The following is a 12,559-nucleotide window of genomic DNA, read 5'->3' as shown; positions in this document are numbered from 1 at the left end:
CAACCTCTCCTCTCTGCTTGTTTGCATGATCCATCTTCAGCATGCAAAGGTGAAGCACTCAAACATTATTTTTGATGTTACCATTACATTTGTTTTGTGGTTAGCTTAGAATTTTATGGATCTGTTTTACGTTCAGTAAAAAGTGAACTAGGTATTCTTTGTTTTCCCCATGGGAGCTTTAGGATATGGTATGAATTAAGCTTATACGTAGTCAGGGATCTAAAAGGACATACTGAGACATGTAAAATACCTTGAGGTAAAACATTTGGATCACTGTAGGGACTGGATTCATACACAAGTGTATATTAAACATATATGTATAAAATAAGGGAAAATAATGTTAAGAATGTGTTTGATGCTCTATGGTATGGCAAGGGAAAGGATGGTGTGTCTGAGCTTCAGGTCAATGTATTGGTAACCACAGCATGGTATCCTAGAAATTCTGCTTTTGAGTATCAAATAGTGCTTTTGCCATAACCTCTATGCACATCTGCACAACTGGGAGAAAAATATGGGGACTGGATGTCACAGTGATATTGGGTAGTATGGCGACAACACCTAATTATGTTTCAGTCAGAATGCCTCCTTTCCTCTAAAATGTCCTCTAAATTCCACCTTCTAAGACAGTGAGCATCACCTTCTGCTTCTCCTATTTTGTTCATGTCAACTTCTAGCTAGCTGACCCTGGCCAAAATAAAAAGTAATCTATGAACATAGAAACTAGAGGACTGGATGATTTCACCATCACTAATCATCATAGACTCATCCTAAGAAACATCTTATATTGACTGATTGTGTTGCTGTTCATCAATGCAAAGAAAAAAACATAGAATTAAGAGCATAAATGGAAGAAGAAAGACCCAGTTATTCTCTTGACATATCCACCACAGTAGTAATCAGACCCTAGAAAGAGAAAGTTCCTGTTTCATAGATGTTCTGAGTTTTTATCTCAAGTCTCCTTTCACCATAATACAGAGGTTTTTACAGCTGGGCATGTACCAAACTATACAAAAGGACTGAAAGAACTGAAACCTAGGTGCATGCTAATACTGGGAAGATAATTATAAATGTTGAGATTTCTTGGGGAGCTCTGCAACTCCTTTTCTGGAAAACTAGCCAGGAAAAAATAATAGATATGTATGAAACATGTTAAGAACATCTAGCTGGGTCTTGGACTTCCCCATTCACTGGAAGTTTGAGCGTTTGAAATCAGTTTTGTTTTACCAGCGTGTGGTTCCCATAATGAAAAACAATTGTGAACCCTGGCAGCTCCTAGAACCTTGTACTGTGGGGCCGGATTTAACTGAGGCCAGCTTCCAACATAGGCAAGGTCAGTGGTTTCATGGTCTGAAATCATTTTACTGGGCATCAGAAGGTCCATTCTTAGCCAAAATTGCCAAGTAAACTTCTAGTCTGGAAGCACTGCCAGGGAGTGATGGCCATTGAAACCCCACCACATCTCACTGCTTGGTAACCCCAAATATCAAGCACCCACCTTGCTGAAGAGAACATGGAAGAGTTGGGGTCCCTACCCCAGATCAGACTATGACCAAGTTGACCCAGGTCTATGAATCTGGAAAGCCAAAGCTCTAGAGCACCTCAGGGATGTCTGGTAAGAAATAACATCACCATTGACTGAAGTCTGCTGGGTGGTTTTTTTTCAGCTTTCGTCTTTACTGATACTTTTCTGAAATGTTTCAGCTCTCTTGGATTAGAGTTGTCTGCTGAAAGTACATATCATTGAAAAGCTTCTGATCAGAAACAGCTACAAATTATGCAAATGTGCTTGAAGTTTTCAAATATGACATTGGTTAGCTGAAGGAACCCACAACTGCAACCAGCATGATTTTTTTTCTGTAATGGCCCAATAGAATGGGGAAGTTTATAGGTGCTAGAAGGCATTCTATGAGAAAGCAAGAAGAGACAGGTGTGACAGCCTCTCACTATTGTCTGATTTGGCTTCAGACACTTTTGGTACAGATACTTAAAATTCTCATTTAACTATTTACCAATTCTGCAGTTTTCAAGTGTATTTTTTCTTATTGTAAATTATCTTATTTTAGAAATATTAAGAATATTTTCAAATAATAAAAAATTTGAAAAAAAAAATTTTCAAAAGTGGATTTGTGCTTTCAGCTTTCCAAATCCAACTGGAATGAAAGATCAGTCATGACAGAATTGTAATCATATAGTGCAACTAATGGTGAAGCTGAGAGGTTTGGACAACTAGTACAGTGAAGTTGTCAATTTATTTTATGAAGAGAGAACAATCTGATGGATTCTATTGTTGTTGGATTGAAGGTTCTTTAATTAAGTCTTTCCTCAAGTAGAAAAGTAAAGGATTGGAAAAGTAAAGGATTGCCTTCGTTTTAGAGGGGTTTTTTTCTGTTGAGCAATTTTCATAAAAGATCTCTTTACAGTTTAAATTATCAGTATTGTATCAGTAGTTAGTATTTCTGTAGCTTTTTCATCATAGACTGCAAGGTCTCAATAAAATTCTTTGCAGGTATCCTGTGTTTACTGTTGGGTGAGCCAGCTTGCAGAGCATAGGAGCGCTTTCCTCAGGGAAGTACAGGGTGTCAGAGGGAGAGTAAGAAAAATAATAGCTTCACATGGCTGAGAGGTGATTAATGAAGTCTGTTGGGAACTCCCCAGTGTCTCCAAGAGGGTGCATGGATAACCTTCACCTTGGGAACATGCTCGGTGTAGGTTTTTGGCAGTCTGAAAATCTTGGGGCAAAGCCAGTTGCTGTGTTCTCTGGTGATGTAGAGGAGGCCTAGGAGAGCAGAGGGAAGGGCTGCCAGGTCAGAAACTTGGCCTACTTTTCCCTTTGCCCGAGTTTCACGTTGAGATCGTAGCAGATAAAGGCTTGAGTCAGATAAAGGCTGTGTGTCTGGTATCCGGCTGCAGAGCGAGCGGGAGCGTTGGTGCCGTGCCCGTGACTCAGCAGCAGGCGCGGTGCTGGGTGCTGGCCGGCACTGTCCTGGTGGCTGGCACTGCCCCGGTGGCACTGCCCTGGTGCGTGCAGGCACAGCTCTGAGAGCCCTGGCTGCAGAGTCACCAGCTCTGCTTGTCCTCTGTGCAGCCACCAGGAGCGAGGCTCCTTCTGCCCACCTGGGTGGATGGTTTGCTGGTTTGCTGACTTGTGCATATAGACATTTTCAAAAGATAGCAAGTTACTCAGGGTGCCAACAGGCTTTGAAATAAAGAACATAACTGGTTTTATAGAACATTGACTCTTGAGCATATAGAGACTCAGTTTTAAAAAAAATTAGCAAAATCTGTATCTTTTAGACTTAAGTCTTGTTCGACTGACCAAAAACCTCCACAGCAGATGTTTAAACATGATATGATCTTTTTTACTACAGAAAGGGAAAGATTCTCAGTGATGTGATTTTCCCTCAGATGTTTTATCCAGAAATGGCTGCTAGTTGTTTACCATATTTTAACCTAAGGATTGGTAAGACAAGTTTCCATTTCAAGGATGTAAGGTCTATAGGCAGTAGGAACAAGGAAGAGCTATGTGCTAAAGGAATCCCCACCCTCAGGTAAACATATGACATGGCTGCAGTTGAAAAGCACATGATCCTGTGCTTGCACTAAAAAATATCCTTTTGCCCTCAGAGCAACCGAGTGGGACAGCACCCAGTATTTACAGGCTCAGATAAACCCAATATCCTCTTTCTCTGTCCCTGAGTCATGCAAAGTCCAGGAACATGTGGCTCAAGACAGCCTATGTAGAAGAGTATGGGGTTTCATTGAGCAACATGGGGGTTTTTTGGTGGAGGAGAGAAGATTTAAAACAGCACAGAAAGTGGGCTATATATGAGAGAGTGGTTAAAAGAGAAATATAAAGGATGGTTTTTTCTTGCTTCTCATCTGTAACTCTTTGGTGTGGTAGTCTAGGCACACCAAAGAGGTACAGATGAGAAGCAAGAAAAGACCATCCTTCACATTTTTAAACTTACTATTAGCAAAGAGTCTGGAGGAGAGAGAAAAGTGGAAAGAGAAGACATACCAACCATGTGGCAGAAGACACTGTAATCCACTGGGTAAAGCTGCCTGGCTCCTGGTGACCAGCTCAGGTCCCTGCCCAGCCCACATGCCCCAGTGAATCTTTCCTGGGCAGCCTGGACTCTCTGGCTCCAGCAGTCTCCCCATTGGTACACTCTACCCAGGGCCTGAGTCCTGGCTTAAAATAGCAGATGAACTTCTCAGAAAGGGGTTGGGTGCCCAGGTGTTTATGCCCTGCCCAGCCCAAGGGAGTCTTGATTGAGGCTCTGTACTCCAAGCACTACTTTAAAGCAAAAGTAAATAATGTTACATACAACAGTACTCAGACACAAGATTTTGAGCAATAGCTCAGTCCCATATTCAAATTATTTTCCATCTTAAAGTACTGCATCTAAATGGTGTTATGGTGGAAAATAGGAATTTTTCTTTGACAGATTGCTTTGACTTATGAGTAATGAATGAACATATACAGGAATATGAAGTCCAGAAGTTAGGGGAAATTAAACCCCTTGCTTTCAAATCTTCCCATGGAAATTTTCTCCTTTCCATAACAAAATTCTGTAACATTGGAATTTTCCTCTCACTGCAACCCAGCATATCCTAGTGGCTGTGTTTTCTTTGACAGATACTATTCCATTTGTTGTAGCTTTATGTGAAGCAACTAAACAGGATATTGTGTAGCTTGTACAGTAGAAATCTAGGAGGATTTTCTTTATCTGGGTTCTTGTCTTGGTGTAAAACATCTGTATTTGCCTGTCCCTGAAGACATGATCCCAAAGCTGCTCAAGTTAGTAGGAGTCATTTTGTTCTGCTGGCCCAGGACAGAGTCAGTATGCACAATATAGCTTAGTATGTTGCAGTGGTTCTTCACACCAATAGAAAACTGTATTGAATTCCCTCTTATAAAGTCATTAATACTGTTTAGTTATATTTTAATAATATCTTATTTAAAATTCTAGACTAGATTTATTCTCTGTGTAAATGAAAAAATTATGCCATGTTCCTGTTTGACTTAATAATTTTTGTCTGGCTCATTTATGACCCATCCCAGTACACACCTTTGTTCTGTTACACTTAATTATTATTGCTGTGGCCACAATCAGGTTATCTCCTTTCTTCTTGCTAATACCTGATACTCAAGACTGTTGATCTCTGGCCCTGAGGAACATCATTTCTAATTCCTGAGTGCAGAACCTGCTGTGATAAGAACGGCTATTGTTTATGTACTGACACTGCAATTCCCTTACGAGTGGAAAAACCTGTGGTGGGGCAGGAATAATTTCTTGCTTCATCTGCCATGGATCACTGTAACTACAATGAATCCAGTCACACTGTCAAGCAAGGAGTGAGAGGGGAGAAAAATTGTGTAGATTTCAGATCAGCAATATCCACAATATTTTGTGCTCTGTAACTTTAGGAATGTGGAGTCAGGCTTGGTGATACACAGTTTTCTATAATCCCTTGGAGGTGCTGGAGAGGGAAGATGAAATTGTCAGCATGAATTTTAGAAATTATATTTTTTTTTCTTATGTAGTTAGTCCTCAGCTGACTTTTTCATATCCCTCTTCATGCACCTTACCCCAAGGGCACCAGAGCAGGTACATGATGCTTTCTAGAGGGAGAATTTCTCCTGTCTGTCATTGACAGCGTTCAGCCATCCAGATAGGTCATGGCTGGGCACATGAGGTTCTACACTCTTAAAAGCACACGTGTCCATTGCAGATTTTTGCCAAGCCTCTCTCAACAAAGCACTAATACATTTGTTTTGGAAGTTTCCCTTTTCTTTTCCTTGCTTGCTCATTCCTTACTGCTGCTGTTTGCAAAACTATGATAAAATATTTGATGGCTTTCTGAGCATGTGCTCCACAAACCCTCTGAATCAGTCTTATCTTTGCAATGGCACATGTTACATATGATCAGACTGTTTTCATATAAGTTGACTGTGTTATAGTCAATGAATGTGTGTGTTTTTCTACTGTGCTTTGTGTATCTTCTACGTAATAAAGACCACATCAAATCATTAGCAAAAGCTTAAATCCTGCACTGAAGAAAATGGCTAATTAGTTGTAACATTTCTTTTTTTTTGTCTAAGAACTTCAGGTATGTTTCTGATGCCAGAGCATCAGCATTTTTATCCTGCCTTGGAATCAGTGAACTCTAGTATGTGTCTGATCAATAAACTGTGTAAGTCTCTCACTGGCTACATGTATGTGGAACACCTGGCACCACAACCCCTGATTTCAGCTTCAGTAGCTGTGAATATCAGATTAGGGTGAGATGGTATTTGCATAAGTAAAAGCATTTTTAAACCTCTCATATTCCTTTAACATACAGCCCATTTTTTTGCTATTTATAGTTGTTGTTTTTGTTAGGCACTGAGGTCCCAAAGTGTTTTATTTATGCAGATGTAAAATTATTTTGTCTTGAGGGTTTGTTTTTATTTCCTAATTTTCTGTAGACAACCCACATCATGTTTTGCTCATTCAGTGATTTTGTATCTGAGGTGTTTGTCCTTTACTTTCCAGATGCAGAGGGAAATTGCTTATACGGGACGTGATGGCCCAAGTGGTTCCCGCCCTGGATCTGCCACACACCCTCTGCATGCGATGCCCAGCTCTCCACCCTCCACCCCAGTTCCCCACTCCATGCCTCCCTCTCCATCCAGGATTCCCTATGGTGGGGGCCGGCCCGTGGGCGTGCCAGGCAATGCCACCATCCCCAGGGACCGGCTGTCCAGCGTGCCAGCCTCGCGCTCCATATCGCCCAGCCCGAGCGCCATTCTGGAGAGACGGGACGTGAAGCCAGATGAGGACATGAGTAACAAAAACCTTACCCTGATGAGAAATGAAAGCCTGTATGGTGACCCCTACTTGTTTCACGAGGCGAGGATGAGTGTGGCTGCACCTCACCCCGGACACCCGCTCGATGTCCCCGATCACATTGTCACCTACCATCGCAGTGCCATCAGGTCATCAAGCACTTACTGCAGCCCCTCCATGCAGCCTGAAATGCTGGAGCAGTCCTTGTACAGACAAAAGTCACGGAAGTACCCGGAGAGCCATTTGCCCACTCTTGGCTCTAAAACGCCTCCAGCCTCACCCCACAGGGTGGCTGACATGAGAATGATCGATATTCATCCTCACCATGGCCCTCACATTCCCGCCCACACCATCCAGCCTGACAGGTCTTCCCCCAGCCGCCAGTCCTTCAAAAAGGAGCCGGGAGCGCCCGTGTTTGTGGATGCGAAAGCGCGGAGTGCTGTGGGCATGGCCGAGGCAATGCCCTCTCCTGGGGACAAGCAGGCTTTTGGCTATGGGTCACCCACGATGCCTAAGGACAAGGAGACAAGGTAAGGCAGAGCTGGGGCATAATTTATGCAAATGAGAAATGTTCCTAATCTGCACATCCTTTGTCATTTAAGACTCAGGGGACAATGTAATGTGTAGGAGGCTGCTGCACCCGGCTGCAGTGTTTATTAGCTGTCTGTCAAGGTAGTTAGTAATTTAGGGGAGATGTGACACCATCCATTATTAATTTGAAAGTATTGTCAACCCATGATGAATCCCTAGTTATTTTCATTTGTGTAAATTTCAGTCTTTGGAAAAAATATAATAAAATAAAATGATTAACTGGGATTTTTCTTTGCAGACAGCCAGATCATGTTACAAGAACAAATGATGTTCTGTTCCTGCTAATAAGGGAATATATTTCACCCCCGTTAAGAATGACACTTTGATATTACAATTTTGGTTCTTTATGGAGTGAAGTTTTTCTCATCTAGTGTTAGGAAATGGGAAGAATTTATCATTACTGTCTTATCTCCTGTAAAACATGAATTTGCATAAAAATAGGACAGTTGTTTACAATAATCTTCCTTGAGGGGGAACTGCTGAGAAAAGCAAGTCTGTCCCAGGGAAGAGATCAAAACATGAATACTGTTCCCAATAATTTTTCCAGCATCACAAGTAGTTGGTGACCTGACTGTTGTTAACTTCAGTGTGATGGCAATGATGACAATGATCTCTCCTGTCTTTTTAAGGACCAAATTTACACAAAGGTCTGTGAAGGCTTCTCCTGCCTTACACCCTGCCCTGGGAGAGAAAAATCATTGCACTGCCAGGCGGTTGCTGTGTGTTTATATGAGCTGCGTTAATCTCTAGCGTATTGTTTGTGCTGTTAACTTTTATAGAGCTCTTTAGGGAAGTGAAGATGAATAGCTGGAAAATGCTGAGCTCACAGAGGCCAAAGGTAACTGCTGATTGCCTTAACCACTGGGAAGATACAGAGCTTCATATAGACCCTAGGCTTTCCCTCTATCTAAGCAGCTTACTCAGTAGTTAGTTGCTGCTTACCATGCTTGGCCAGGAAAAAAAAAGTGTGTCATGAGGTCCACTGGTGGGGAAAAAATGGAAGAATATAAAGAAAAACAGCCACCCACAAAAATTACAGGCTTATAGCTTGGTAGTTATGACATAAGAGTATGAAATAGGGCACATTACAATGTAAAGTCAGTGAAATTGGATTTTTATGTATCTGCTTCCGAGAGAAAGTTACAGGTATCTGAAATTTCATTTCAAGCCACCATTATTACATCTAGGAAATTATTTGAAGGAAATTTGCCAATTTTAATCCATTTACAGATTGAAAATTCTACAAAGTTCATTATAGGAATTGAAAATAAGGAAGGACACAAAAAACTTTTATGTTTGTACAATTTTCTGTCTTCTGGGCATCTCAGCTGTTCACTCAGCTGCACAGATATGCACAAGAGTGTTTGTGAATGGATAAAGAGAAACTACACAGATATTTCTGCAGCTCCTTAAAAGGGAGTTTTGCACCAGGTGTTTTAATCCTGGTCCCAGAATATTTTAACAATGAAGAAAAGAGCATTTGCATAATTGCACTTCCAAATAAATACATGACCTTAAAATTCAGCATAGTGTGTATTAGTCACATGGCACTGAAAGAATAATTTTGAAAGTTGTCTTTATGGGTTGTGGCTTTTTTTAACCTTGAGGAAGTGTGACTTTCTAAAAGTAATTGTAAATATCAAAAGGAATTCATGCAAATTGCATGCAATATTAAGAATTGGGTTTGAGTTCTACAAACACAAAATTGTCTAAGCTTTAATTTAGCTTTATAATAATCTCATGAACTTTGAAAGCAAACACTGTTTAAACCATACTAAACTAAACAAGGGGTTATCCGTGTTGAGGTGCTCTTTTCCTGTTTCATCAGGGATTGTGTTGTTACAAGGTTGTTATGGATACCTGAAGGATGATAATGGCAGAATGGTATCTCCTACCTTGTTGTGTAGGACTTAGAGTTTACACCCATAAACAGTATGGGCTTGCTTCTGTGAGAAAGAGTATTTTTGTGATTTTAGAGGTGGGGCTGAATTCATTCTCTTCTAGGCATGGTAAAATGAGGTGAAGGCTGCTCTGTTGTGTATGTTATCCACTTGCTGATGCCAAGTGCCTGAGAGCCAGGCCACAGCAAGTGTGTTCAGTCAGCCTGCCTGCAGAGGTGTCAGCTCTGGGCAGACAGAGGAGCTCTTAGCCTTGGAGCTACTCAGGAGAGAGGTCTTTTTCATCTCTGCACTGTGGCATGAGAGACTCCCCATCCTGATTGATTCAGGAGCAGGTTGAGGACCCTGCAGGCACCAAACCCATCATCTCAGCACTGTTGTTGCTTTAATCCCTAGTGGAGTGTGCTGAGAGCAAAGAAAACATCTCTTGTGTCATGACTTTATGGAAATTTCCTCGAAGCAGCACTGTCACAACCTCAGGACAATGCAAATTTAAGTATAAATCAGGGGAAATATTGAAAGGGATAGTGACAATGTCAGAAGTAAAAGTGAATCTCTCTTCCCATCTCAATTCTTCAATTTTGCAGTCCAAGGCTGAACTGGGATATCTCTGTACTTTATCAGAAAATGTTGGGTACTTAAAACAGATATCCTGGTTTTGTTGAAGAAAATGGTTCCATTACCTTTGGAACATTAACTGCAGCAGATTTGGATCTACAAGAGATGAAAACTGGGATTTCTGAGCTCTTCTGTTGGAGTTTCCCATTTTAATTTGACACCATAGCAGCCAGTTTCATCAAGCCAGCTATTCAAGGCAGAGTTGAGAGAGATTTAATTGCTTCATGTAATGCTTTCTTGTAACTGTTTTACCTTTACAAGATAACTACTTCTGTAGCGGTATAAAGGATTGACTAAATTCTCACAGTTAATTCATTTACCAGAAGAGTCCCATATAAAGCTCTTTTACAACAGTGAGAAGAAACAAATTCACGGAGATTTAAAGAAATAAAAAATGTTAGTCTTCATATGCAGAAAAATATTAGAAGTTATAACAGGTTACAGCAGTTCACCTTCAAAAGGTGATCATCTCTTAAATCTGAGGTCTGCTGGAAGAATGAGTAAATTTTTGTGTGCATGAGTTGTTTAAACAGAGGCTTGCTGTCATATTTTTGGATGGCTCATTTGTGTAGCTTGTGGGACATTTCTGGAAGTTACTGCAGGCAAAGCAGATGTTTAAATGTTGATAAAATGGAAAAGAAGCTGTTTATCCAAAAGTGCATTAAATTAAATGCTGTCTAACTTAAAATCTTTGCATTTACAACACATGTTGCAAAATTCTAGATTATTTGATAGTGCTAAATATATATATAATGAATGCTTCTACTCTGAAACAGCAAGATAACTCTATAGAATACTTTTCCTCCAAAAGCATTTTTGGGGTGTACTATGGTTCTCTTCTGCCTGAACACAACTTTTGTCCTCTTCTTTTTATGCCATACTAGTGAGAAAAGATGACAGCTGGATTGAGCAAAAAAATCTGATCACATTATTGGCTCATGGCTTGCAGTTCAAGACTAAAGTGTAATGGCTGTGTGTAGATTGTTAGATATTGTTCCCCCCAACAAAACCACTTTATTGTTAGATATGTTGAAGTACAGATGGACTCTCTATGCATTAGGAAAGTGACCTTACTTTGTAAAGTCATAAACAGTGAGAGACTCCATCAGTGATGCACTGAGCATTTTATAAGGGGGGCTTTACCAGTACACTGTCTCAGACACTTTTCACAGGGCCAGAACTGCATATTCCTCTGTGAAAGGTGTTGGATAACCAGGCATTAAAAATGAAGTCAAATGACCAATACAGGATGGAGGAAAGGTAAACTGTATTTTCTCTTCCTTGTGTTAGGGAACTGTTTGTAGGAAGATGAGATGCAGGCTCTGGGATAAGAGTTGTCAAATAGTGTAATAGCTGGTGTGCTTCAGAGCTTCCTTTCCCCTTTAGCTTCAAGATGTAGAAGATTTGAGTTAAATCTTCTCCTTAGAGGAATGACATATTCACCTGTGTGAATCCTTCTGTGGGAAGAAAGCCGAATACAGAGGAATTCTGCTGATCTTTGGTTCCCACCCTTTCAAGAAACCTACTCATCTGTTTTGAGGGAATTTGCAGTAAAGTCTAAGATACCTTCACTTGATTCTGGGAAAGTAATTGGGAAAAACAGCCTACTCCTGTTTCCTTTCTTTTCCCAGTGAGGTAAAAAAAAATTGTTATGAAATGTTTCTATCATAGAGTAATATAGAAAGAAGTGTGTATTTCTCTGTCTCTGACGCCCTTTTCATTGCTTCATTTGGAGCTTAATTATAAAAGAGGAAGTCATAGAAAATTTTTTCTCCAGAAAGGCGTGCCAGGTAGTTCATGGTGCAGATTTGGTGTTTGAGTACATCTGTTGTGGGTGATGTGCTGCAGTGCCTGGGGTTGGACAGGAACGTGAATGAACAGTTACACAGACCAGTTTTATCCTGCATGTGTACAAAGTATCTTCTCAGTGATGTGAATATTAAAGATGTCCCCAGGAAAGGGCAGTAATATGCAAGTAGCATGTCACACTTAAATAGCATTGCTGTGACAAGTGGATACCAATCCAGCAATATGCTGTACCCCTTCTTGGAATTACTTCCAGTTAACTGCAATTGAAGGAGTAACATGAAAGATCAGTGAAGCTGTAAGGAAGAAATCTGAAATCTGACATATCAGTGCACGGCCCCCAGAGAAGCAAGGGCTTGCTTTGGTTCTCCTGAAATTGAGGAGTGAGATGCTAAGGCAGGGCCCCAGTTCCTGGACATCCCCAGAGCCAGAGCTGTGGGTCAGGCTACTGGGGAGAAGAGGGCTGGCAAGTGGCCTGTCCCTGCCTTCCTGGCCAGGGTCTGTGAGAAGCCAAAGCCAAGTCTGACAGAGTTCTGCTGGGCGTTGCTTCTGACCTTGTCCTCTCCTTTCCTCCCGCAGTGTGCTGCCACCTCTGCCTCTCCCAGCATTCACAGGAAAACAATGTGAAACAATGCCTTTCTGTGCTCAGGCTGATAAAATAGCCATTTCTTTCCCAACTGCTGTAAAAGGGACCCTCCCTGCTCTTCCTGGGTGGTGGAGAGATGCAGCTTTATCTGGGAAATTAATCTGGGAGCAGAGACGGGTTGGCTCTTCTTGGCCTACCACCCTTCTGGTGGCAGCAAGCAGAGGCCC

General features: G+C 41.2%; 1 protein-coding gene across 4 annotated transcripts in view; it reads left to right on the top strand.

Moving 5' to 3' along the window:
* The window catches only part of KIAA1217 (KIAA1217 ortholog), a 176,405-nt gene that overhangs the window by 119,860 nt on the left and 43,986 nt on the right, over positions 1-12,559 (top strand). For all 4 annotated transcript variants that reach the window (XM_066552199.1, XM_066552191.1, XM_066552207.1 and 1 more), the window contains exon 6: positions 6,540-7,363. In XM_066552199.1, coding sequence (XP_066408296.1) covers positions 6,540-7,363 — 824 coding nt within the window. The remainder of the gene's footprint in view (positions 1-6,539; positions 7,364-12,559) is intronic.

The sequence above is a fragment of the Molothrus aeneus genome, chromosome 1, assembly GCF_037042795.1.
Source record: "Molothrus aeneus isolate 106 chromosome 1, BPBGC_Maene_1.0, whole genome shotgun sequence".
NCBI lineage: Eukaryota > Metazoa > Chordata > Aves > Passeriformes > Icteridae > Molothrus > Molothrus aeneus.
This window is presented reverse-complemented; position numbering and strand designations above follow the sequence as displayed.